The 27828-nt window shown below is 41.4% G+C and overlaps 1 protein-coding gene across 1 annotated transcript in view; it reads left to right on the top strand.

Moving 5' to 3' along the window:
- The first annotated feature begins 209 nt into the window (after positions 1-209).
- The window catches only part of HMCN1 (hemicentin 1), a 733390-nt gene continuing 705771 nt past the window's right edge, over positions 210-27828 (top strand). Inside the window, exons 1-2 of the mRNA XM_069737257.1 lie at positions 210-607; positions 15360-15430. Of these exons, the coding sequence (XP_069593358.1) occupies positions 343-607; positions 15360-15430 (336 nt within the window). The 5' untranslated portion in view covers positions 210-342. The remainder of the gene's footprint in view (positions 608-15359; positions 15431-27828) is intronic.

The raw sequence follows: 27828 nt of genomic DNA, 5'->3' as shown, positions 1-27828 counted from the left end.
GTTGACCTGTGACTTTGTCCAAGTTTTTAATTTTGTCCCTCTGTGTATTTGAGTTTGACATTTCTGGGTATAGTCTAACTTGACTGTAATGTTCTTTAGTAACATTTCCAGCAGGTGGCAGTCACGACTTAAGAAAGAAACTAAAACCTTTGTTCTTTCCACTAAGCAAAAAGAAAATAGAATTTGGAGCACAGTTTGGTTCAGCCCATTGAACTGTTCATTGTTTCATGCAGTTTTAGAGCCTACTGAAAGCTGGACAGATAGGAAAGCCATGTCATAAGGACTTATTCTTCAGCCCAGTAAAGTGACTTTCTATTAGTGAAGAGGACTTTGTAAGGAAGGATGAATAAATGGAAGAGCCTTTCCTTACATCTCACAGTCCTTTTACTCCTGCTTCAACTTCAAAATTCCTGTGCAGAAACGGAGCCAGATGAAGGAAAAACACCGGATGGAGCCTCTACTTTAGCATTTGTTTTTGATGTGACCGGATCCATGTACGATGACTTAGTACAAGTGATAGAAGGAGCATCAAAGATTTTAGAAACATCTTTAAGCAGACCGAAAAAGCCTTTGTATAACTTTGCATTAGTGCCATTCCATGATCCAGGTAAGACGCTTGTGTTGGGCGCTAGTTGTTCTGAATCGTTCGCACTTTTACAAGATGTTTACAATAGAATTGGGAAGACTGTTCGCAGGAACGTTATTCTTTTAGCTTTAGCCGTCAATCACTAGAAAGTTGGTAAATTACTTTGTGTACTAATTCCATATTTCACCTTTAATATTTCTTAGTTAAGAGAACACCTTGGAGGCTAATATGACATATCACATACAGAATGTATAGACGAGCCTATGTGATGCGCGAACACGTCTCATACGTCAGACACAATGACTTATGATGATTCCTCGTCTATGTGGCTGATTGTTTTTTTTGTATATTGCCATATTTAATCACATCTGGTTAGTAGCTAGAACCATGCCTATTGTGCGGTCTTAGTTGCCTTTTTCATTTTGTTCTATGGAAGTCCTTAGTAGTGCCGCATTTCATGATGCTGTAGATCCAATGTAATGTTGGATGTGATTACAAACTATTATATGTAGCAGTGAACTAGATTTTGTCATCTTTTCCATTTTGTGTATTGACTGTGCTTCCATTTTTGACTGTTTGTTGTTTACAAATATTTAACCCCTTAATGACCACTAATACGTCTTTTTACTGACTTGCGCTATAAGAGCATAGCCTCCCCCTACAGGTGACAATCCCGCAGCTATCAGCTGTCTACTATAGCCGACAACTTGCTGCATCAGCCACAATCGGTGTTTGCACCATCCATATCTGTTTAACCCCTTAGATGCTGCTGTCAATAATGACTATATCATATAAATTGTTAAAAGAGCATGGGGGCTCCCTCTTTATCCCCATTGGCACCCTGAGATCATGATTGTGTGATCCTGATGTTTGCTATGGCAATTCACGAGCAAATAGTGACCTTAGACTCTGCCGGCTACACTGACCTGTTAAAAAGTCAGCTACATTTAGGTGGTAAAAATACACTTTTTCATTCCTATCACACCACTTTGTATTAATTCCTGAAAAGCACCTGAAGGGTTACTAAACTATCTGACAACAGTTTTTAGTATGTCAGAGGAGTGCTGTTTTTAAAATGCATCACTTTAGGGTATTTCCAAAGTATAGGACCCCTAAAATCACTTCCCACCTGGATAGGTCCCTAAAAAAATAAATTTTGTAAATTTCCATGAAAAAATAAAAAAATGACTGCTACATTTTTAAACCTCCTAGAATGCTAGCAAAATAAAATAAATTGTTCAAATTATGCTGATTTGAAGCAGACATGTGGGAAATGTTATTTATTAATGAAAAGCTAAAAATGAGGTATCGCGCTAAAATTACTAAGCAGGCTGTAAATTTGGGATTTTACCTCCTGGAAAAACTAGTGTGCCAACAAACCACTAGTACCGGAACTAATGCTGCTAGTAGCGGTCATAAGTGAAAATAATGAACACTTACTCTTTGCCTAAGTCGTGGAATGTGGTCCCAATTGGTGTGATGACCTGCGGGTGCTGCTGTACAGGATTCCAAATAACCAGGCGGCAAGAGTAGTTGGAAGGCGCGCAGAGCCAGAAGCGCCCCGGCCGGTGGCGTCCCTAGATGCGTGGCTGAAAAAAAACGTCCAACAGTGCTCTGCAGCGTGTGACGGCACGAGGCTACGGAGCCTTGCTGGGGCAAAAGAACGAACTAACGCGTTTCGAGGGACTCCATCCCTCTTCGTCAGGGTTATTTATTAATGGTTTTGTGTGGTATGACTGTTTTGGATTAAACAGATAATCACTCAAAGTTTGGAAATTGCTATTTTTTTTACATCTTTGACAAATTTCTGATATGTTTTGTCTTTACATATAAAAAATATAGACCTAAATTCACCATTATCATAAAGTATAATGTGCCACGAAAAAACATTTTCAAAATCATTGGGATATGTTGAAGAATTCCAGAGTTATTACCACATAAAGTGACCCTGGTCAGATTTTAAAAAGATGGCCCCGTCACTAAGGACATCTGTTCACCAGTTTGTCATGCATGCTTTATGCCATGGGTATGCTATAAGTGTCTGAAAGATGTGGGATTCCATTCTGGGATCTTTAACTATTTCAAGAATGTGGGTCTTCCAACACCTGCTCAGTATGGTGGGTGCCAACTGCATGGACACTACTCCAGTCTTTCCCCACCCAGATGTGACCACCAGCAGCCACTGCATCAGGCAGAACACTTGGGTGCAGGTGTGATATTGTTCTTGACATGTATTGCTCAGAGGTGAGACCTATGTCAATCAGAGATTTCAGACATAGTCTATGCATAAGCCATAATGTCTAAAATGGGAAGACCCCTACATTTAAGATATTTCACTGAATCCTAAATTATTATATTATTTACCACAGTCCTTAGGTTTCTTTATGGCTAGATGCATCAAAGGGCAACCGTCGAATCTTAACTAGACATAGTGAATGATATACTGTAGGTATAAATATATTATTATATTCAGTGTGGGAAAATATGATCATTAGAGATGAGCAGATCCTTTAAAATTTTAATTTACTGACGCTGAATTTTTCTAAAAAATGTGATTACTGCAAATAAATTTGCATCAATCTCAATACTCAAAAGCTTGTAATTGGTCAGAAAATACATGTGGATAAGAGTAGAGAGAGAGAGAGAGTGTACCATAAGACCTTATAATCTACAGGAGAGACAGAGAGAGAAAAGACCCTGCTCATCATAAGAGCTTACACTCTACAGAAGAGAGACTGGACCCGCTAGACTCAAGAGCTTACACTCTACAGAAGAGAGAATGGATCCGCTAGCCTCAAGAGCTTACACTCTACAGAAGAGAGAATGGACCCGCTAGCAATAAGAGCTTACACTCTACAGAAGAGAGAATGGACCCGCTAGCAATAAGAGCTTACACTCTACAGAAGAGAGAATGAACCCGCTAGCCATAAGAGCTTACACCCTACAGAAGAGATAATTGACCTGCTAGCCTCAAGAGCTTACACTCTACAGAAGAGAGAATGGACCCGCTAGCCATAAGAGCTTACACCCTACAGAAGAGATAATGGACCTGCTAGCCTCAAGAGCTTACACCCTACAGAAGAGAGAATGGACCCGCTAGCCATAAGAGCTTACACTCTACAGAAGAGAGAATGGACCCGCTAGCCATAACAGCTTACACTCTACAGAAGAGAGAATGGACCCGCTAGCCATAGCAGCTTACACTCTACAGAAGAGAGAATGGACCCGCTAGCCATAACAGCTTACACTCTACAGAAGAGAGAATGGACCCGCTAGCCATAACAGCTTACACTCTACAGAAGAGAGAATGGACCCGCTAGCCATAACAGCTTACACTCTACAGAAGAGAGAATGGACCCGCTAGCCATAACAGCTTACACTCTACAGAAGAGAGAATGGACCCGCTAGCCATAACAGCTTACACTCTACAGAAGAGAGAATGGACCCGCTAGCTATAACAGCTTACACTCTACAGAAGAGAGAATGGACCCGCTAGCCATAACAGCTTACACTCTACAGAAGAGAGAATGGACCCGCTAGCCATAACAGCTTACACTCTACAGAAGAGAGAATGGACCCGCTAGCCATAACAGCTTACACTCTACAGAAGAGAGAATGGACCCACTAGCCATAAGAGCTTACACTCTATAGGACAGATAGAGAGATAGAGAGAGAGAGAGAGAGGACCCCTCTGTGTTGATTTTTTTTGTGTAGAAAGGCATCAGTCCTTCATGGAAATGCGTTGTGAAATAGTAGCACCCTGACACCAGACGATGCCATTTTCTTACTTGTCAAAAAGTTAGGAAAAGTTGGCAAGCATGACCATGCTCTGTACACGCCTACTGTGTGGTTTTTAATATTTCTTCATTTCTCAGCTGTTAGATTTATGGAATTACAGTGCCTTGCGAAAGTATTCAGCCCTCTGGAACTTTTCAACCTTTTCCCACATATCATGCTTCAAACATAAAGATGCTAAATGTTAATTTTTGGTGAAGAATCAACAACAAGTGGAACACAATTGTGAAGTTGAGCGAAATGTGTTGGTTATTTTACATTTTTGTGGAAATTTAAAAACTGAAAAGTGGGGCGTGCATAATTATTCGGCCCCTTTACTTTCAGTGCAGCAAACTCACTCCAGAAGTTCATTATGGATCTCTGAATGATCCAATGTTGTCCTAAATGCCTAATGATGATAAATATAATCCACCTGTGTGTAATCAAGTCTCCGTATAAAAGCACCTGCTCTGTGATAGTCTCAGGGTTCTGTTTGAAGCACAGAGAGCATCATGAAGACCAAGGAATACAACAGGCAGGTCCGTGATACTGTTGTGGAGAAGTTTAAAGCCGGATTTTGATACAAAATGATTTCCAAAACTTTTAACATCCCAAGGAGCACTGTGCAAGCAATTATATTGAAATGGAACGAGTATCATACCACTGCAAATCTACCAAGACCTGGCCGTCCCTCTAAACTTTCATCTCAAACAAGGAAAAGGCTGATCAGAGATGCAGCCAAGAGGCCCATGATCACTCTGGATGAACTGCAGAGATCTACAGCGGAGGTGGGACAGTCTGTGCATAGGACAACAATCAGTGGTACACTGCACAAATCTGGCCTTTATGGATGAGTGGCAAGAAGAAAGCCATTTTCAAAGATATCCATACAAAGTGTTGTTTAAAGTTTGCAACAAGCGACCTGGGAGACACACCAAACATGTGGAAGAAGGTGCTCTGGTCAGATGAAACCAAAATCAAACTTTTGGCAACAATGCCAACGATTTGGTGTGAAGGCAACACAGCTCATCACCCTGAACACACCATCCCTAATGTCAAACATGGTGGTGGCAGCATCATGGTTTGGACCTGCTTTTCTTCAGCAGGGACAGGGAAGATGGTTAAAATTCATGGGAAGAAGGATGGAGCCAAATACAGGACGAAGAAAACCTGTTGGAGTCTGAAAAAGACCTGAGACTGGGACGGAGATTTGTCTTCCAACAAAACAATGATCCCAAACAAAAAGCAAAATCTACAATGGAATGGTTCACAAATAAATGTATCCAGGTGTTAGAATGGCCAAGTCAAAGTCCAGACCTCAATCCAATCGAGAATCTGTGGAAAGAGCTGAAAACTGCTGTTCACAAACGATATCCATCAAACCTCACTGAGCTCGAGCTGTTTGCCAAGGAAGAATGGGCAAGAATTTCAGTCTCTCAATGCACAAAACTGATAGACACATACCCCAAGAGACCTGCAGCTGTAATCGCCGCAAAAGGTGGCGCAACAAAGTATTAAGTTAAAGGGACCGAATAATATTGCATGCCCCTCTTTTCAGTTTTTGAATTTCCACAAAAATTTAAAATAACCAATAAATTCCGTTCAACTTCACAATTGTGTTCCACTTGTTGTTGATTCTTTACCAAAAATGTACATTTGGTATCTTTATGTTTGAAGCGTGATATGTGGGAAAAGGTTAAATAATAATCTTTATTTTTATGTATAGCGCTAACATATTCCGCAGCGCTTTACACACATTATCATTGCTGTACCCGATGCAGCTCACAATCTAGAATCCCTATCAGTATGTTTTTGTAATGTGGGAGGAAACCGGATTACCCGGAAGAAACCCACACAAACATGAGGAGAACATGACAGATGTTGTCCTTAGTGGGATTTGAACCCAAGTGCTATTCACTGAGCCACCGTGCTGCCCTAAAAGGTTGAACAGTTCCAGGGGGCCGAATACTTTTGCAAGGCACTGTATATTCCACATTGAAAGTCCATACTTCTGTCACAAACATGTAGCTGAACAATCATTATAGGGGAATCGTTTTGAAAGTTTAGCTACAGTATTATATGCTACTTTTGCTAGTGCTTCTTCTAATATTATTCTCTGTGCAAATGTAATAACAACAATGTGAAATATTTTTGGCTGCACCTTTAGGAATAATGTTATTATCCTGTGAGAAAAATCTTTAAAATGTCTATTTATAAACTTTAGAGTTTTTGACCCCGTTTTTCGTTTTCTTGTACCGCCAAGAAGGAAATATTATTTAATATACAACAATATTTATATTTTCACTAAGAAGGAGTATAAACAATGAGCTGAAAATATAATTAATGACAGACTTTTGGCAGAGCTGTAAAAATATTAAGGCTAAAAAATGTTAAGATTGTCTGTTCACATTCCCACAATGAAAAAAGTTCCATAACATCTGTAAGAAAAAAACATGTAACCGCATCAGATGTGCTCTTATCTACCCTTAAGGTTCAAAGTTTCCTTATTAGCATTCCTTGAGTTTTACTTCAGAGAGGCTTACTCATAGCCATAAGTGATAGGCAAACCGTTGTATGTTTGGGTCCAGTGGATTCAGCAGAACCTTTTTAAAAAGTTCGGTTCGGGTACCAGAATGGTACCTAAACCCGGACCCCATTCAAATGAATGGGGTCCCACACATCCGGTGTTTCCCATACCGTCATCTGTGCCACAGGGCCAGAATCACCAGCTCTGATCAGCAGTAAGTTCATTTCTGCCGGTCAGAGCGCTGCGGTTCCCACGATGGTATACAGATTTTACAGAGATTACCGCTGTAACTAATGGAAATGGAGACACAGATGGAGAAGTTCACATTCGTTTTAATTATAATTGAACGTGGAGCCTCTGGACCACGGTCCGGGGGGCTCAGAAGGGGGCATGACTACGTGAGCCACGGACACCCGTAGTAAGAACAGGGTCGATTGGGATACCTGGAGGACACGGGTGCTACCTTCATTTAGACCCCAGACTCGCTGACCCAGCTGACCCAGCAGGACAGACAGACAAACAGGGTTAGCGGTCTGTATTTGGAAAGAGTAAAAATCAAAGTGGAAAATCAAATTACAGGCTGATCCAACTTCATTGGAAATGCTTTAAGACAAGGAAATAATGCTCAGTAGTGTGTGTGCCTCTATGACCCTTCTACAATGCCTGGGCATGCTCCTGATGAGGCAGTGGATGTTCACCTGAGGGTCTCCTCCCAGATCTGGATTAACCCCTTTCCGACATCGGGCTTACATTTATGCCAGTGTCGGATTCCCTCCCTTTGATGTGGGCTCCGGTGGTGAGCCCAGATCTTTCCCGGCACATGTCGGCTGTTTTGAACAGCTGACATGTGCCCGACACAGCCGTGGGTGGAATCGCGATCCACCCGCAGCTATTAACCCGTTGAATGCTGTTGTCAAACTCTGACAGCAGCATTTAAAGAGCGCTTCTGGCCATCGGCCCAGAAATCCGTCAATCGGTGACCCCTGTCACGTGACTGTGGGTCACCGATAGGTTGGCATGAAAACCAGAGGTCTCCTGGAGACCTCTGTTGTTGTTACTGCCAGATTGCTCTGAGCGACACCCAGTGGTTGACACTCATAGCAAGTCAGCAAATCTGCTATTTACAGGTGATAATAATAATAATCTTTATTTATATAGCGCCAACATATTTCGCTGCGCTTTACAGTTAAACAGTTTCAAACACAACAGTCATTAGTAACAGCGTTAACAATAATATAATGATTAAAGCAAAATAAAACAACCCTGCTCGTGATAGCTTACAATCTACAGTGAGGTGGGGGGGATACAAAGTACAGGTGTGTATTACAATGCTGTATTTACAATGAAGGATCAGCCATCTTCAGGGGGTTGGGGATAGGTGGAAATAGTGAATGGGCTACACATGCACACTTACACATAAAATGACTTTGATTAGGGAACGTGATAGGCCACTCTGAACAAATGTGTTTTGATGGAGCGCCTAAGACTGTAAAAGTTGTGGCTGGTCCTAATTTCTTAGAGTAGAGCATTCCAAAGGATTGGCGCAACGTGGGAGAAGTCTTGGAGTCGGGAATGGGAGGTATGGATTAGTGCAGAGGTTAGTCGAAAGACATTTGCAGAGCGCAGTGATAGGCTAGACCAATAGACAGAAATGAGGGAGGAGAAATAAGGGGATGCCGCATTGTGGAGAGTTTTTTGGTGAGAACAAGTACTTTGATTTGGATCCTATAATGAATGGGCAGCCAGTGTAACGACTGGCAAAGAGCGGACGCATTCGAGTAATGATTAGCCAGTTGGAGGACCCTGGCTGCTGCATTAAGGATGGACTAGAGAGGGGAAAGTCGAGTAAGGGAGAGGCCAATTAATAGAGCGTTGCAGTAGTCCAGGCGGGAGTGGATCAGGGCGACAGTGAGGGATTTTGTTGTTTCCATGGTAAGAAAAGGGTGGATTCTAGAGATGTTCTTTAGGTGTAAGCGGCATGAGCGGGGGCAAGAGATTGTATATGGGAGGTGAAGGAGTCAAACATAACACCCAGAGAGCACGCCTGCTGCCGGGGTGTTATTATGGTGCCACCCACGGAGAGGGAAATGTCAGATTTAGGGAGATTAGCAGATGGCGGGAGAAGAAGTTCGGTTTTGGAAAGATAGAGTTTCAGATAGAGAGCGGACATGATGTTGGAGACTGCAGACAGACAGTCACTGGCATTCTGTAGTACAGCGGGGGTAAGGTCAGGGGATGACATGTATAGTTGTGTGTCATCGGCATATAGATGGTACTGAAAGCCAAATCTGCTGATGGTCTGTCCATTTGGGGCCGTGTAGACGGAGAAGAGAAGGGGGCCAAGGACTGAGCCCTGAGGTACCCCGAGAGTGAGAGGAAGAGGAGATGAAGCGGAGCCAGCGAACAGAACACTGAAGGAGCGGTCAGAAAGATAGGAGGAGAACCAGGAGAGAGCAGTGTCCTTAATACCTAGTGACTGGAGCCCAGAGAGTAGGAGACAGTGGTCAACAGTGTCGAAAGCTGCAGAAAGATCGAGACTGAGCAGAGAGTGGTCACCATTACATTTTGCTGACAGAAGGTGATCTGATCATTGTCTGTATGTAGCAGAGCCAATCGGGTTATGGCAGCTTCTAGTCTCCCATGGAGACTATTGAAGCATGCCAAAAGTTAAAAAAAAAAAGTTTTTAAAAATATAAAAAAAATAAAATAAACATAAAACTTCAAAACACCCCCCTTTTGCCCCATTCAAAGTAAAACAATAAAAAACCCAAACATACGCATATTTGGTATCGTCACGTTCAGAATCGCCCGATCTATCAGATAAAAAAAGGGTTAACCTGATCGCTAAACAGCGTAGAGAGAAAAAAAGTCAAAACGCCAGAATTATGTTTTTTTGGTCGCAGTGACATTGCATTAAAAGCTTGGCACGCAAAAAATAAGCGCTCACCCAACTCGAGATCGCAAAAAGTGGAGATGCTATGAGTATTGAAAGATGGTGCTTTTTTTTTTTTAACAAAGTTTGGAATTTTTTTTCACCACTTAGATAAAAAAAGAACCTAGACATGTTTGGTGTCTATGAACTCGTAATGACCTGGAGAATCATAATGGCAGGTCAGTTTTAGCAGTTAGTGAACAGGGTGAAAAAAAACAAAAACACAAGTGTGCGATGGCACTTTTTTTGCAATTTCACTGCACTTGGAATTTATTTTTTTTTTTCCTGTTTTCTAGTACATGACATGGTAAAATCAATGGTGTCGTTCAAAAATACAACTTTTCCCACAAAAAACAAATCCTCACATGGCGATTTTCAGTAAAAAATTAAAAAAAGTTATGGCTCTGGAAAGAAGGGGAGCAAAAAATGAAAATGCAAAACCAAAAATACCTCTGGTCGTTAAAGGGAACCTGTCACCCCCCTGGCGTTTTTAACTAAAAGAGCCACTTGTGCAGCACTAATGCTGCATTCTGTCAAGGTGGCTCTTTTAGTTGGGGTCCCTTCCAACGCTGCAATATTCGTTTTTTAACTATCCCGCCATACCTGTAGTCTGTCCGGGGGGCATGTCTTTCCCCCCGGACACAAATGCCTCCCAGCCATCTCTCAGCCCCTCCGTGCGCCAGGCACCACCTCCTGTGCCTTCATTAACATCCCTGGTGCCTGCGCTGTATGTTCCTTTCTCGGGCAAGCACAGTTTGCGCTGCCCTTCGACTCATGATGGGAAATTACAGCGCAGGCATCGGGGACGTTAATGAAGGCACAGGAGGCGGCGCCCGGCGCACAGAGGGGCTGAGGGATGGCTGGGAGGAGTTTGTGTCCGGGGGAAAGACATGCCCCCCGGATAGAATACAGGTATGGCGGACTAATTAAAAAAATGAATATTGCAGCATTGGAAGGGACCCCAACTAAAAGAGCCACCTTGACAGAATGAAGCATTAGTGCTGCACAAGTGGCTCTTTTAGTTAAAAACGCCAGGGGGATGACAGGTTCCCTTTCAGGGGTTAAAGGATTAGTCAACTCCTGGACAGTCTGTGGTGCAATTGTGGTGGATGGAACGAGACATGATGTCCCAGATGAGCTCGATTGGATTCAGGTCTGGGGAGCTGGCAGGCCAGTCTATAGCATCAATGCCTTCATCATACAGGAACTGCTGACACATTTCAGCCACATGAGGCCTAGCATTGTTATGCATCAGAAGAAACCCAGGGTCCACTGCATCTGCATATGATCTCACAATGGGTCTGAGGATCTCATCCCAGTACCTAAAGGTAGTTGGGGTGCCTCTGATGGATGGCCCTCCAAAAAGATATATCCCCACACCATTTATGACCCACTGCCAAACTGGTTATGCTGTAAGATATTGCAGGCAGCAAAACATTCTCCAAGGCGTCTCCAAACTTTGTCACGTCTGTCACGTCATATGTGCTCAGTGTGAATCTGCTCTTACAGGTCCTTCTCAAAAAATTAGCATATAGTGTTAAATTTCATTATTTACCATAATGTAATGATTACAATTAAACTTTCATATATTATAGATTCATTATCCACCAACTGAAATTTGTCAGGTCTTTTATTGTTTTAATACTGATGATTTTGGCATACAACTCCTGATAACCCAAAAAACCTGTCTCAATAAATTAGCATATCAAGAAAAGGTTCTCTAAACGACCTATTACCCTAATCTTCTTAATCAACTAATTAACTCTAAACACATGCAAAAGATACCTGAGGCTTTTATAAACTCCCTGCCTGGTTCATTACTCAAAACCCCCATCATGGGTAAGACTAGCGACCTGACATATGTCAAGAAGGTCATCATTGACACCCTCAAGCAAGAGGGTAAGACCCAGAAAGAAATTTCTCAACAAATAGGCTGTTCCCAGAGTGCTGTATCAAGGCACCTCAATGGTAAGTCTGTTGGAAGGAAACAATGTGGCAGAAAACGCTGTACAACGAGAAGAGGAGACCGGACCCTGAGGAAGATTGTGGAGAAGGACCGATTCCAGACCTTGGGGAACCTGAGGAAGCAATGGACTGAGTCTGGTGTGGAAACATCCAGAGCCACCGTGCACAGGCGTGTGCAGGAAATGGGCTACAGGTGCCGCATTCCCCAGATAAAGCCACTTTTGAACCATAAACAGCGGCAGAGGCGCCTGACCTGGGCTACAGAGAAGCAGCACTGGACTGTTGCTAAGTGGTCCCAAGTACTTTTTTCTGATGAAAGCAAATTTTGCATGTCATTCGGAAATCAAGGTGCCAGAGTCTGGAGGAAGACTGGGGAGAAGGAAATGCCAAAATGCCTGAAGTCCAGTGTCAAGTACCCACAGTCAGTGATGGTGTGGGGTGCCATGTCAGCTGCTGGTTTTGGTCCACTGTGTTTCATCAAGGGCAGGGTCAATGCAGCTAGCTATCAGGAGATTTTGGAGCACTTCATGCTTCCATCGGCTGAAATGCTTTATGGAGATGAAGATTTCATTTTTCAGCACGACCTGGCACCTGCTCACAGTGCCAAAACCACTGGTAAATGGTTTACTGACCATGGTATTACTGTGCTCAATTGGCCTGCCAACTCTCCTGACCTGAACCCCATAGAGAATCTGTGGGATATTGTGAAGAGAAAGTTGAGAGACACAAGACCCAACACTCTGGATGAGCTTAAGGCCGCTATTGAAGCATCCTGGGCCTCCATAACATCTCAGCAGTGTCACAGGCTGATTGCCTCCATGCCACGCCGCATTGAAGCAGTCATTTCTGCCAAAGGATTCCCGACCAAGTATTGAGTGCATAACTGAACATTATTATTTGATGGTTTTTTTGTTTGTTATTAAAAAACACTTTTATTTGATTGGATGGGTGAAATATGCTAATTTATTGAGACAGGTTTTTTGGGTTATCAGGAGTTGTATGCCAAAATCATCAGTATTAAAACAATAAAAGACCTGACAAATTTCAGTTGGTGGATAATGAATCTATAATATATGAAAGTTTAATTGTAATCATTAGATTATGGTAAATAATGAAATTTAACACTATATGCTAATTTTTTGAGAAGGACCTGTATCTGTGAAGAGCACAGGGTACCAATGTCGAATCTGCCAATCTTGGTGTTACCTGCAAATGCTAATTGCCCTGCATGGTGTTGGGCTGTAAGCACAACACCCACTTGTGGACATTGGGCCCCCCTCATACCACCCTCATGGAGTCAGTTTCCGACAGTTTGAGTAGACACATGGATGTTAGTGGCCTAATGGAGGTCATTTTGCAGGGCTCTGGCATTGCTCCTCCTTTTCTTCCTGGCACAAAGGAGGAGGTAGCAGTCCTTCTGCTGGGTTGTTACCCTACTACAGTCCCCTTCTTGTCTCCTGGTGTAGTTGCCTATCTTCTGGTATCTGCTCTATGCTCTGGACACTGTGCTGACAGATACAGCTACCCTTTTTGCCACAGCTCGCATTGATATGCCATCTTGTATGAGCTGAACTACCTGAGCAACTTCTGTGGGTTGTAGACACCATCTCATGCTAATGTACAGTAACTATAGGGGTGAGAGCAATGACAAAATGCAAAAGTGACCAAAACAACCGTCAAAAAGAATGAGAACAGAGAAATGGTCTGTGGTCACCCCTTGCAGAACCACTCCTTTATAGGGATCATCTTGCTAATTGCCAATCATTTCTACCTATTGTCTATTCCATTTTCACAATAGCAGGAGAATTGATTCAGTGTTGCTTCATAACTGGACAAGTTGATTTCACAGAAGTGTGATTGACTTAGAGATACATTGTGTTGTTTAAGTCTTCCCTTTATTTTTTTGAGCAAATGTTTACAACTGTATATGAGTTGAAGTATATATTCACATATAAATCGTATACATACAACTAACCATATACTCTACCCATACTTTTTGTCCATTATATCTATTAAGTTCAGAATGCACGACGATCGCAGCTGCTGCGGCACCGTTAATTACTAGGAGTGAAGCTATTCCGGGAATAAGCAAAGAGTAGATTTGTAATACGCATCCATGCGTTCTTTACTGTAAATATTATACAATTCTTTTTTTATGTGGATGAGGTTTTTGCCCTTAGTTCTACAATATTTTGTGTGCCAACAGATTCCACTTATGTTTCCTGTTTGTGATTTTACTCACCAGTTTACCGTTTCTGGAGACGAAAAACGGGAGATTGCTTTTCCTTCATTAAAATAAACAATTTGGGAATGTGTTTTTAATAGGAAATCATAGGGATATTTATATGTTTGCTTATTTTAGATTGAATTTTTGTTTTTGCATAAATGGTGCATAGAATATAATTGTGCTTTTTACTGTATACAGCAAAATTCTATCAAATTGTAAGCAGACACTAGCAAATGCTCATCCTGCAATGCCTCCTATATGTCCTGCAGTATGAATATAATCATCATACATGCTACCATCACTGACTCCCCAGAAGCTTTACAGATTGGCGTTGTCATAGAACTTTATCATCTTTATAATACAACTTATTTGTAGTAACATTTACTGCATGACTGATATTTCTATCATGTCAGGAAATAAACTATTTTAGACTGAATATTCATGGTCAGGATTTTAATGCCTTATTTAATCCAAAGCCAAAAATGAATTTGAAAAAAGAAAAGGTCATAGGGTAAAAATGATCATTCACCACATTTTCTGAAATACAAAAATGAGTACATTTTGGCACAAGCCATGTTTATGAAATATTTTTTGTTTTGCACTGCTCATGGCACTTTTCTGTAAGTGAGTGGAGGAGAATTCACCTGTTCCCCTGCTGGTCAGTTTGAGCTTGAATTTACCTTTGTATGGAATAGCATAATTTTTTTACATTTTTCAATTCACCCAATTTTTTTTTAACTGTGTTCGGCTCGATCTAAAGCCATGGCGACTTGATGGATGAATGATCTGTAGGAAGATCGATCATGTGCAAACCAAGGGTCTTCACCATTATCTTAATGTATCAGACATCAGGTTCCTTGTCTTCCTCTTCGCCTTGTTCCTTTTATTCTTCTGGCAATAATGTCCTTGAATGATTGCTCTCTTCATACAATGTGTCCAAAGTAGGCAAGTTGTAATTTGGTGATCCTTGCTTCGAGTGACATGGCTGGCTTAGACGCCTTTGAAATGTGTTGCAGGAGAGGGATGTTATCAATACCATGGATGGCAAGAAGAACGAATAAATCAATTCTGGAATTAATCAAGCTAGACATGTCACTCAGTATAAAATGTATGCCAAATTAACATGGTACTTGCCTATGATGAGACAATTGGGACTAATATTCAGCGTATACTCCCGCAGCTTTCTGGTGCTGATGCAAAACTTAGGGCTAAAACGAGATCTGAAAAGGCTCTTAATGTACGTTCTAGATTTTCTTACATAGTGCAGACTTTCAATTGATATGAATACAAGGTATGAATTAATCCAAGTTCACATGCACATTGATTAACAATAAATTTTATGTTTCAGAGATTGGACCAGTCACGATCACAACTGATCCGGAGACATTTAAGAATGAACTTAAAGAACTATATGTGCAGGTCAGTAAACATATTGCAGGATCGTGACATAAAGAATAGTGATGAGTGAGCGTGCTCGGATAAGGTGTTATCTGACCATGCTCGGGTGCTAACAGAGTGTCTTTGGCATGCTTGAGTACTATGTTTGAGTCCCTGCGGCTGCATGTGTCGCGGCTGTTTGTTAGGCAATCACTGCATGTGTTGTGGCTGTCTAACAGCCGCAAGACATGCCGCCATGGCGTTTCAAACATAGTATCGGAGCACGCCGAAGACACTCTGTTAGCACCCGTTGTACAATGTGTGAGATATTTGCTTTAGTTCATTTATGCAGATAATGTAAAATCTCATTATGGCTCTCCTTGTCATGGACTGCAAATGTGACATATCATGATACATTTACTCATCATGGTAATCAAGGCAGACATGGCTGGTTCAGGCCTTGTTCAGGAATGGAGGAAAGCTATAATACACACCTGAAGCCCCTCTCTAAAGGTGAAGATGAGAAGAACCTCTGGTTTTTGTTGTGTAATATTGTTAATACCACACAATCTAAGCTAAAATCAAATAATCTCCAGGATATATGATAAACTAATCTCAAAATTATACTCTGTAGGTAATATGATAAACAGAATATGCTATACATTCTTGGTTCTCCTCATGACCCCTGTTCATCAATTCATACTGGCTACTTTACTTTGAGTATGCCAAAAATATTTATGATGAGAAATCACCTTTAAGACCATTTTCAGAGAGTATGTTTAAAAGAGCCAACTTCAGCAACACTAAGACTGCATTCTGTGAAGGTGGCTCTTATGTTTTTGATCCCTAATAATGCTGAAATACTCACTTTTATAAATTGCGCGCCATACCTGTATCGAGTCAGGGAGGTATGTTTTCTCCGCCTGACTCAGCCACCTTGCAGCCGTCCATCATCCCCTCAGTGCATCGGGTGCCGTCTCCTCTGTGCTTCCTTACTCCACCGATGCCTGCGCTGTGCTCTCATTTATCGGGCATGCGCCGTGCGCGCTGCCCTGGAACTCACATCAGCTGATGTACTGATATCGCGCCTGTGTGTAGCGGATGCCCGAGATCCCGCCCCGCAGTGTGTTATGATGCATTCACAGTGCGGGGCTGAGAATCTGGTGCTGTGCGCCGGCGCAATCTACTTACATCACTTGATGTAAGTTCCAGGGCAGCACGCACAGCACATGTCCGAGAAATAATTGCAGAGTGCAAGCGCTGGTGACGGCACAGGACAAAGACAGAAAGGAGGCGGCACCAGGTGCGATGATAGACGGCTGCGAGGTGGCTGAGTCAAGGGGAGAAAACGTACCCCCCAGACTCAATACAGGTATGGGGCGCAATTTATAAAAGTGAACATTTCAGCATTATTAGGGATCAAAAACATAAGAGCCACCTTCACAGAATGCAGCCTTAGTGCTGCAGAAGGTGGCTCTTTTACCTTAATAGGCTGAGGGGTGACAGGTTCCCTTTAAGGACACGAATTTGTGACACTAATATATAAGTATTTCCGGTTTTCTTCCTGTACTTCTCAGTGCCATAATCAAGCTGGTCTATCAGCCTGCTCCAATTAAAAAGACCTCAGATTGGAAAGCTGTGTTTCTATTGGAGGAGACTGATATACAGATCTGGTCACTGCTCCTCCATCTACTATATAAAGCTGAATGTGTGTGTGTGTGTGTGTATGTGTGTATGTCCGGGATTGGCATCTGCACCGTCGCAGCTACAGCCACAAAATTTTGCACAGTCACACGTCTGGACCCCGAGAGCGTCATAGGCTATGTTGTGATGCGAAATTTTAACCCCGCGCGTTCCAATTCACCAAACAATTTTGCCCCTATCTACATAATGGGGAAAAAAGTGAAAGGAAAAGTGTTGGAGGCGTCGTAGCTACAGCCACAAAATTTTGCACAGTCACACGTCTGGACCCTGAGAGCGTCATAGGCTATGTTGTGAGGTGAAATTTTAACCCCGCGCGTTCCAATTCACCAAACAATTTTGCCCCTATCTACATAATGGGGAAAAAAGTGAAAGGAATAGTGTTGGAAGCGTCGCAGCTACAGCAACAAAATTTTGCACAGTCACATGTCTGGACCCCGAGAGCGTCATAGGCTACGTTGTGAGGTGAAATTTTAACCCCGCGCTTTCCAATTCAAACAATTTTGCCCCTATCTACATAATGGGGAAAAAGTGAAATGAAAAGTCTTGGAGGCGTCGGAGCTACAGCCACAAAATTTTGCACAGTCACACGTCTGGACCCTGAGAGCGTCATAGGCTATGTTGTGAGGTGAAATTTTAACCCCGCGCTTTCTAATTCACCAAACTATTTTTCCCCTATCTACATAATGGGGAAATGTGAAAGGAAAAGTGTTGGAGGCAAATTGACAGCTGCCAGATGTGAACAAGGGGGACTTAAAGAATGAGAGCGATGGCGCCAAAGAGTATATACCGATCAGTTGCTAAGGTGGGGCCCCGACATGGGATACTCACCACACACAGGGATATGAACACACACACAAAATGCGCCACACACTACCACGTGCTTGAACACATATACCACCCTCAGCACACATTTCACCACACATACACCAACCTCGCCACATAAAAGTTGAAACACAAAAGTCGCCGCTCAAAACTCACCACGCGCAAAACTCGCCACATGCAAAAACTAGGCTCACGCAAAACTCGCCACAAGTGCAAAACTCACCTCATGGAAAACTCGCCACACGCAAAACTTGCACACGCGGAAAAATTGCCACATGCACAAAATTTGCAACACATGCAAAAGTTGCCTCACACAAAACTTGCACATACTCAAAAGGCACCAGACATAAAACTCACCACGCGCAAAACTTGCCATGCGCAAAACTTGCTGCACACAACTTGCTACACTAACCTGTCACATGCAACTCGACACACAAAAAGTTGCTACACGCATGTTGCCACACAAAACTCATCTCACAAAAGTCGCTACATGCATGTCGCCACACACAACTCAACATACACAACTTGACAGACGAAACTCGCCCCAAAACACACACAAGTCTGGTATTAGCCTTCAAAAATAAAAATCTGATTAATAAGCAGACAAACTACAAGAGCAACAAATGTACCATATAGGAAATACAGCAGCTGTCAGTCACATGACCTGTCTATTATGTGTATGTGTGAGCTAATATATACTGCAAGGGGGAGGGCTTCCTGTTGGCTGGGGATTTATCAGGCTGCCAATTTATCTTACAAATACTGAGGTAAAAATACTGAGCAAATAACGTGTTAACGAGGTCTAATACAGGAGATCACACAGGTATATACTATATACAGGGGAGATGACACACAGATATATACTATATACAGGAGAGATGACACACAGGTATATACTATATAGAGGAGGAGATGACATACAGGTACATACTATATACAGGAGGAGATGACATACAGGTATATACTATATACAGGAGGAGATGACACACAGGTATATACTATTTACAGGAGCAGATTACCTACAGGTATATACTATATACAGGAGGAGATGACATACAGGTATATGCTATATATAAAAGATGACATACAGGTATATACTATATACAGGAGGAGATGACACACAGATATATACTATATACAGGGGAGATGACACACAGGTATATACTATATACAGGAGGAGATGACATACAGGTATATACTATATATAGAAGGAGATGACATACAGGTATATACTATATATAGGAGGAGATGACATACAGGTATATACTATATATAGGAGGAGATGACATACAGGTATATACTATATATAGGAGGAGATGACATACAGGTATATACTATATACAGGGGAAATGACACACAGCAGGTATATACTATATACAGGGGAGATGACATACAGGTATATACTATATACAGGAGATGACATAAAGGTGTATACTATATATAAGGGAGATGACAAACATGTATATACTGAGGTGAAAATGAGAGGTGGGAGGTGAAAATGAAAAGGTGTGAGTGCAAAATGAGAGGAGTGAGGGAAAATAGTGTAGTGATCGGAAAATGACAGATGTGAGGTCGAAATGACAAGTGTTAGGCGGGAATGAGAGGAGTGAGCGAGAAAATGAGAGGTGTGAGGGAGAAAATGAGAGATGTGAGGGGTTAAAATTAAAGATGTGATTGGGAAAATGAGAGGCGTGATGGGAAAATAAGAGAAGTGATGTGCTATAACTAACCACAGATATTTACTATGCCCAGGCAACGCCGGGCTCTTCAGCTAGTATATGTATAAGATTGATGAATATGACTGAATGGAGAAGGTGGCTGTAATTCTTGTTTGATTTTGTGTCCACATTATCCGGTCAGTTGTTGTGTCCTGTGTCTATAGTTTCTGTATATATGGCCTTCTTGTTGGCGCCACAAGTGACTTTATGGCCTTTTTATCTGTGGAAATTTCTACATCTAGGTTTTAATCTCAAATGTCTATAAAAAAAACTCCAGGAGGAGAACATGTAATACTTATAGAATCTACTATATAATTTTCTAAGGGTCACTTCCATCTGTCTGTCTGTCTGTCTGTCACGGATATTCATTGGTCGCGGCTTCTGTCTGTCATGGCAATCCAAGTCGCTGATTGGTCGCGTCAAAGCAGCCACGACCAATCAGCGACCGGCACAGTCCGGCGGAAAAATGGCCACTCCATACTCCCCTCCAGTCAGCTCTCACACAGGGTTAATGCCAGTGTTAATGGACCGCGGTGTAACGCACTCCATTAACGCAGCTATTAACCCTGTGTGACCAACTTTTTACTATTGATGATCCCTATGCAGCATCAATAGTCAAAAGATGTAATGTTAAAAATAATTAAAAAATAAAAAATCATTATATACTCACCTTCTGCCACCTTTCCCACTCCTCACGACGCTCTGATGACTGCTCCATGCAAGCGGCAGGTTCCGGTGGCAAGGATGGTATGCGAGAAGGACCTGCCATGACGTCACGGTCATGTGACCGCGACGTCATCACAGGTCCTGCGCCCATACCAACCCTGGGACCGGAAGCTGCCACGTGCACCGCACACAGGGCCAGGACTTCAACGGTCTTTCGGAGGGTGAGTACATGTTTATTTTTTATTTTAAGTCTGTGTACTACGTGGCTCTGTGTTGTATACTCCGTCGCTGTGCAATATACTATGTGGCTGGGCAATATACTATGTGGCTGGGCAATATACTATGTGGCTAGGCAATATACTATGTGGCTGGGCAATATACTACGTGACTGGGCAATATATTACGTGGCTGGGCAATATACTACGTGACTGGGCAATATACTACGTGACTGGGCAATATACTACGTGACTGGGCAATATACTACGTGACTGTATACTACGTGACTGGGCAATATACTACATGGTTGGGCAATATACTACGTGACTGGGCAATATACTACGTGACTGGGCAATATACTACATGACTGGGCAATATACTACATGACTGGGCAATATACTACATGACTGGGCAATATACTACGTGACTGTATACTACGTGACTGGGAAATATACTACGTGACTGTATACTACGTGAATGGGCAATATACTACGTGACTGTGTTATATACTACGTCGCTGGGCAATATACTACTTGGACATGCATATTCTAGAATACCCGATGCGTTAGAATCGGGCCACCATCTAGTATTAACATAACATCTTATTTCCTGTATATTTGTTACCATAAAGTGGCTTATTCCATTAATAGAGAGACTAAGCATGTATGAAATGAAAAGCTTTTATTAGTTGGGACCTTTCATTTTTAATTTCCAAGGGTATCACAGAGGAAGTATTTTATCTCTAAAATGTTCATTGCAATAAAGGGTAAATTGGAGATATAGAAAAATATAACACCAGGTTCTTATCCTTGGCATATAAGAAAAATGTTCACATGCTGCAGTATAACCTTTCCCATTCACATGGATGGAATACATTTTCAGTTGTAGACTTTTCTGCAACAAATCTGCCCCAAGAGAACTTACATAATATGTTGCAGTCTATAACTTACACATTTCTAGCGCTTTATCTGCTTTTTTATTGCTTGTTGTTTGGAAGGTAATTAAGCCTTTAAAAGTGTGTAAAGCATCTCAGTATAACTGGGTTGTAATTAGATGGACGTGACCTGGAGGTTTAGCTGTAAGTGTGAGGCTAATACATTATTTCCGACTCTTTGAAAACCTGTTTCCGTGATATACAATAACAAATTATACATCAAAATCCTCTTTCCAAAACTTGAAATTCAAGGGAAAAGAAAGCGGTCACTAGGGAGCTCTGTGAGGGTCACAGTTAAAATTGAAAGCAAAAGGTCCACCACAGCTCCAGCCGTTAACCTTCTAGGAGGATACAAAATGCAGTAAAGAATAGAATAGTAGTAACGGTCCTAGGAGCGCTGGAAATGAGACCAAAACAAGGATTTTAGTGTTGAACCACAACGCGTTTCAACGGTTAAACCATCTTCATCAGGTGGAAGTTTTCTTTCCAAAACTTATAATGGGGCTCTAAAAGTACAAGACTGTGTCATTAATCTCTCTGTGCTAAGACTTTGACCCTGGTTTGACCCGGGTTTTATACACAAGTAAGGATATTTTTCTTCACACAGCTCACTAATAACTGTCACTAATCTCAGTTGAACATGTGGTTTGGTTTGATGTTATAGAGCAGATGTGTGGTAAACTGTGGCCATTTTTATCAAATTTACAAAGGTTGAAATGAGGAGGCCATTGCTAAACAAGCATTGGACTGGAAGGTGGAGTTGCAATGGCTCACATCCGTCATGAACCGGGATCAGTCCTTGCCTTTATAGATATTATCATTATAAACATTCAACTTTTTTCCCATATGTAAGGACTAATCTTGTTCTAATTTTAGCATGCTCCTCTTATATTCATCTGTGTCACATTTGGTACGTTAAGTATCGTAATGCCAATTGACTAGAGTTGGTGCAAATCAATTTACACATCCCAGTCCATTGCCTCAGTAACAACTGGACAGGAGTGGGAGAATGGCCACTTACCTGACAGCATCCACTGCTCTTCCTTTGATTAGACATCCTGGTATAATACTACATGTGTGTCACACCGGCCAATCAAAAGTAGAGCTGTGGATACCATCAGGTAAGAGGCAGTTCTCCTTCTACTATTGAGTGGCCACTGACCGCTGTCCTGTACAATGTTCTGGGACATGCAAACCAATACTCATGAACTCTAGAAATTACCGTTTGGGCTTGTTTCTTTTAAGGGATATTTGGATCTTTATGAATCTACTTGGATTAGTCAATGCTCCTCTGCAGATCCAATTTTTAACATTGTCTATTTGTGCATGTGTTGTTTTCAGTGGTGTGTAACCAGTATTTTGCAATAAAAGATGGATGGGTTTTGGGGTCAGAGCTTCCACATTCTTCCAAAGTAAACTAATTCAGCCATGCTTTTATAGACCTTACCTTGTGCACTGCGGCACAGTCATGCTGGAATAGGGAACTGAGTCCCTCAAATTGTTCTCATAAAACTGGAAGCATTTAATTGTCCAATATGTCTTGGAATGCTGAAGAATTAAAATTTTCCTTTACTAGATTGTGAGATAGCGCTACCTGAGTGGGTTGGAGAAACTCGCTTGGCACGAGATTAAAGCACTCAGGCACGGTTTCTCCACATAAACAGTTTGTCCGGTTTATTAAACATCATAAACCACACCACGAACAGTTCATTATTTACATCAACAGAACACATTAACCACCTACAGTCTGTTCCAATGGCAGATACGTTTCTGCCCGTAAACTCCATTATCTGGAGTTACCTTACAGGAGCTCTGGCTCCACACACTGACTCCTTTCAGTCCTGGTTCCCAGGGGAAAGCTGCCTCACTGGGATCACCGACCTTGTGACCAGGGCACCTCAGATAGTCAAAAGAGCGAAAAAGCCAGCTCACCGATTAGTAGGAGAAGCCTGGAACTCTGTCCTGATGAGACGTAGTGAAGACTGAAAAAGAATGTTCCAGCTTCCGATAAAATATAAAACTTTAATCCATCATGATTAAAATCAAAATTACTCCTGGGACATCACCATGGCACTAGTGAGGAAAGCGACACGTTTCAACCGACACAGAGGTCTTTGTCACAGCTGATCTACTTAGTAACACATCTAGTATATAAAAAAAAACAATACCAATGAAATGGTGGAAAGTTGTCACATGACCAGAAGGTCCTGGTCGATAAATGAACATATAAAACATACAATGAAAAATACATACCAATGCATAAATATGTAGCATCACATGATAAGTAACCTAACATGTAAATCTAATACATATATAATTATGCAAAAGATGAACAAAACTGCATCAAAATAATCACAATTAATAATGGAATATCAATTTGTTCCTTTTGTTAAGACCATCCGAACATCTAGTGCCGAGATTGAATATCCAAAATGCCTCTCATGTGAGCAGGATCCTGTTAGTGTCACCTCCATGTGGGGATTTTTTTAATCTTTTCAATACCAGTGACTCTCAGAGAATCCGTGCTGCGTGAATGATGTTCAAGAAAATGTTTGGCTGCAAAAGAAACATTACAGCTATTGTTTGTGGTGCAAGAAATATCATAAAGATGTTCCGATATGCGTTTTTTTAATTTTATGATAGTACAACCAATATACGCTTTGTTGCATAAAATGCAATCAATTTTGTACACCACAAAACGGGTATTGCAATTGATGAAATCCTGGATCTTGTATAAATTGCTGTTGTGATGATCACTAAAAGACTTTGTGGTAAATAAATGCTTACATGTAGTGCAATTTGTAACATTGCATTTATAGCTACTAGGGATGAGCGACCTTTACTTTTATAGGATCGGGTCGGGTTTCACGAAACCCGACTTTTTCAAAAGTCGGGTCGAGTGAAATCGGCCGATCCTATAAAAAAGTCGGGGTCGGGGTCGTCCGAAACTCGAAACCCAATGCAGTGCATTGGGTTTCCATGGTTCCCAGGGTCTGAAGGAGCGGAAACTCTCCTTCAGGCCCTGCGATCCATATTTTAGTGTAAAATAAAGAATTAAAATAAAAAATATCGCAATACTTACCCTCTGACGCGCCCTGGTACTAACCGGCAGTCTTCCTTCCTTAGAATCAGCCTTCCAGGACCTGGCGGTGACGTCGCGGCTTGTGATTGGCCGCGCGGCCGCCCATGTGACCGCTCGCGCGACCAATCAGAAGCCGTGACGTCACCGAAGGTCCTTCAAGCGCTGATTCTTAGGAAGGAAGGCTGTCGGAAGGAAGCAGGGCGCTTCCGAGGGTGAGTATATACCTAATAGGAATATACTCACCCTCGGAAGCGCCCTGCTTCCTTCCAACAGCCTTCCTTCCTAAGAATCAGCGCTTGAAGGACCTTCGGTGACGTCACGGCTTCTGATTGGTCGCGCGAGCGGTCACATGGGCGGCCGCGCGGCCAATCACAAGCCGCGACGTCACCGCGACGTCACCGCCAGGTCCTGGAAGGCTGATTCTAAGGAAGGAAGACTGCCGGTTAGTACCAGGGCGCGTCAGAGGGTAAGTATTGCGATATTTTTTATTTTAATTCTTTATTTTACACTTTAATCTGAATTCCGATACCAATTCCTGATATCTTAAACATATCGGGAATCGGTATCGGAATTCCGATTCCAGATTCAAAAGATCGCCGACTTCATGGCCGACCCCACACTGGGGTCGGGTTTCATGAAACCCGACCTTGCCAAAAGTCGGCGACTTTTGAAAAATCTCGACCCGTTTCGCTCAACCCTAATAGCTACCTGTGCACTTGAGCCAAAAAACGTGCTGGGAGATATGTTGCCCAATGTGGGCACTCTTCTAGCTACAATGTTGCAACCATCATGTAAGATTTTGGCGAGGGTGGGATCTTCATGTAAAATTGGAATCGCTTTAGTAATAATAGTTTTGATCGCATTAAATTGTGGACTATAATGTAAACATACATAAGGTCTACTTTCAATATTTTTTTAGTTACACTTTTCTGATTTTTTTAGTGATTACTATGAACCCTTTGAGTGCATGCTCGTGAGGAAATAAGACTATCTTGGTCTTTTTTTTCTACAATATTTAATGCTCTATTGAGCATCAAGTTGGAATATCCCAGCCTATTAAATTTTTTACATGATTTCATTAAATCATCTTTTAATGCATTGTTATTATTGCAATTCCGTTTTAGCCTGGTAAATTCACCCACAGGAATTGATCTGACCGTGTGTTTTGGGTGGCTGCTGTTTGCATGGAGAATGGTATTGCCTGCTGTTGGTTTAACATATGTCTGTGTGGATATCAATTGGTTGGAAATGCCCGTCAATTCCAAATCAAGAAAAGTAATTTTAGATTCTGCACGAACATGTGTGAATCTCAAATTATAATCATTGTCATTGATATAATCCAAAAAATCATGTATGGCAGATACATCGCCTTTTGGACATACAAAAGGAAATTGATAATTCCAAAGAAGCCCTCAAAACTATGAACATTAATATTGAGAATAATGACATCTACAAAAGAATCCAAGATGATTTAACAACATTAGAGGACGAGATTATACTCAGAAAAAATGCAAATTCCAACGAGATTTGGATGATTATGCCGCAAACAAAATTTATAATTGGAATGAAGAGAATTTTTCCTCTAGAACTCCAAAATCTATCTTGAGATTCTCTAATTATAAATAAAGATATAACAAACGTTATGTGAGCTTTAGTTCACGTGAGGGTGATTCTGACAATATTGGTCTCAGCATGTCCGATATTGCTCTAAATGAGTCCACTGGTTGTAGTTCTGCCAAACAATTTATCAAGCCAAAAAACGCAAAAGGTGCGGTTGGAGGAAGCACAGAAAACAACTTTGGCGTGCAGACTCGTCGCTAGAAAGGCATGATGAGTTGAATTTGGAAAATGTTGTTAATTTGTCATCTAAAACTTTTTCACAAGATCAACTTAAATTATTGGCTTATGGATTAAATTTTGTACCGGATCAGGATTTTAATCTTTTTTCAACTATATTAGATATTAATAAATTTTTCCGTAATTTGACAATAAAAAACATTTTTGGTCTTAAGATCACTCTGATTATACAGATGAAAAAGATGTATCTGAAAATGCCTTTCATTCATTGGATTTCCATGAACAGGTTTCACTATTGACCTTGCAAGAATCGTAAGGATATTACGAAGAGCGCGACAGCTCTATTAATCAATCGTAGAACTTGAAGGTCAAAAATCCTTTTTTCTATCCAATTCAATCGCGAGTAGACTGCATGAATAAATTTCAGGAGGTGTTGGAACGTGAACTCAAATCTTTGAAAAATAATAAATTATCTGCAAATTCAAATAATAATTTATCTAGAAAACAGAGACAAGCAATCCAGGATATTAACCCCTTCAAGACCCAGCCTATTTTGACCTTAAAGACCTTGCCGTTTTTTGCAATTCTGACCAGTGTCCCTTTATGAGGTAATAACTCAGGAACGCTTCAACGGATCCTAGCGGTTCTGAGATTGTTTTTTCGTGACATATTGGGCTTCATGTTAGTGGTAAATTTAGGTCAATAAATTCTGCATTTATTTGTGATAAACACGGAAATTTGGCGAAAATTTTGAAAATTTCGCAATTTTCACATTTTGAATTTTTATTCTGTTAAACCAGAGAGATATGTGACACAAAATAGTTAATAAATAACATTTCCCACATGTTTACTTTACATCAGCACAATTTTGGAAACAAAATTTTTTTTTGTTAGGAAGTTATAAGGGTTAAAATTTGACCAGCGATTTGTCATTTTTACAACGAAATTTACAAAACCATTTTTTTTAGGGACCACCTCACATTTGAAGTCAGTTTGAGGGGTCTATATGGCTGAAAATACCCAAAAGTGACACCATTCTAAAAACTGCACCCCTCAAGGTACTCAAAACCACATTCAAGAAGTTTATTAACCCTTCAGGTGCTTCACAGCAGCAGAAGCAACATGGAAGGAAAAAATGAACATTTAACTTTTTAGTCACAAAAATTATCTTTTAGCAACAATTTTTTTATTTTCCCAATGGTAAAAGGAGAAACTGAACCACGAAAGTTGTTGTCCAATTTGTCCTGAGTACGCTGATACCTCATATGTGGGGGTAAACCACTGTTTGGGCGCACAGCAGGGCTTGGAAGGGAAGGAGCGCCATTTGACTTTTTGAATCAAAAATTGGCTCCACTCTTTAGCGGACACCATGTCACGTTTGGAGAGCCCCCGTGTGCCTAAAAATTGGAGCTCCCCCACAAATGACCCCATTTTGGAAACTAGACGCCCCAAGGAACTTATCTAGATGCATAGTGAGCACTTTGAACCCCCAGGTGCTTCA

The sequence above is a fragment of the Ranitomeya imitator genome, chromosome 8 (genome assembly GCF_032444005.1).
Source record: "Ranitomeya imitator isolate aRanImi1 chromosome 8, aRanImi1.pri, whole genome shotgun sequence".
Classification (NCBI taxonomy): domain Eukaryota; kingdom Metazoa; phylum Chordata; class Amphibia; order Anura; family Dendrobatidae; genus Ranitomeya; species Ranitomeya imitator.
Note: the sequence above shows the minus strand (reverse complement) of the source record. Positions and strands in the feature narration are given on the sequence as shown.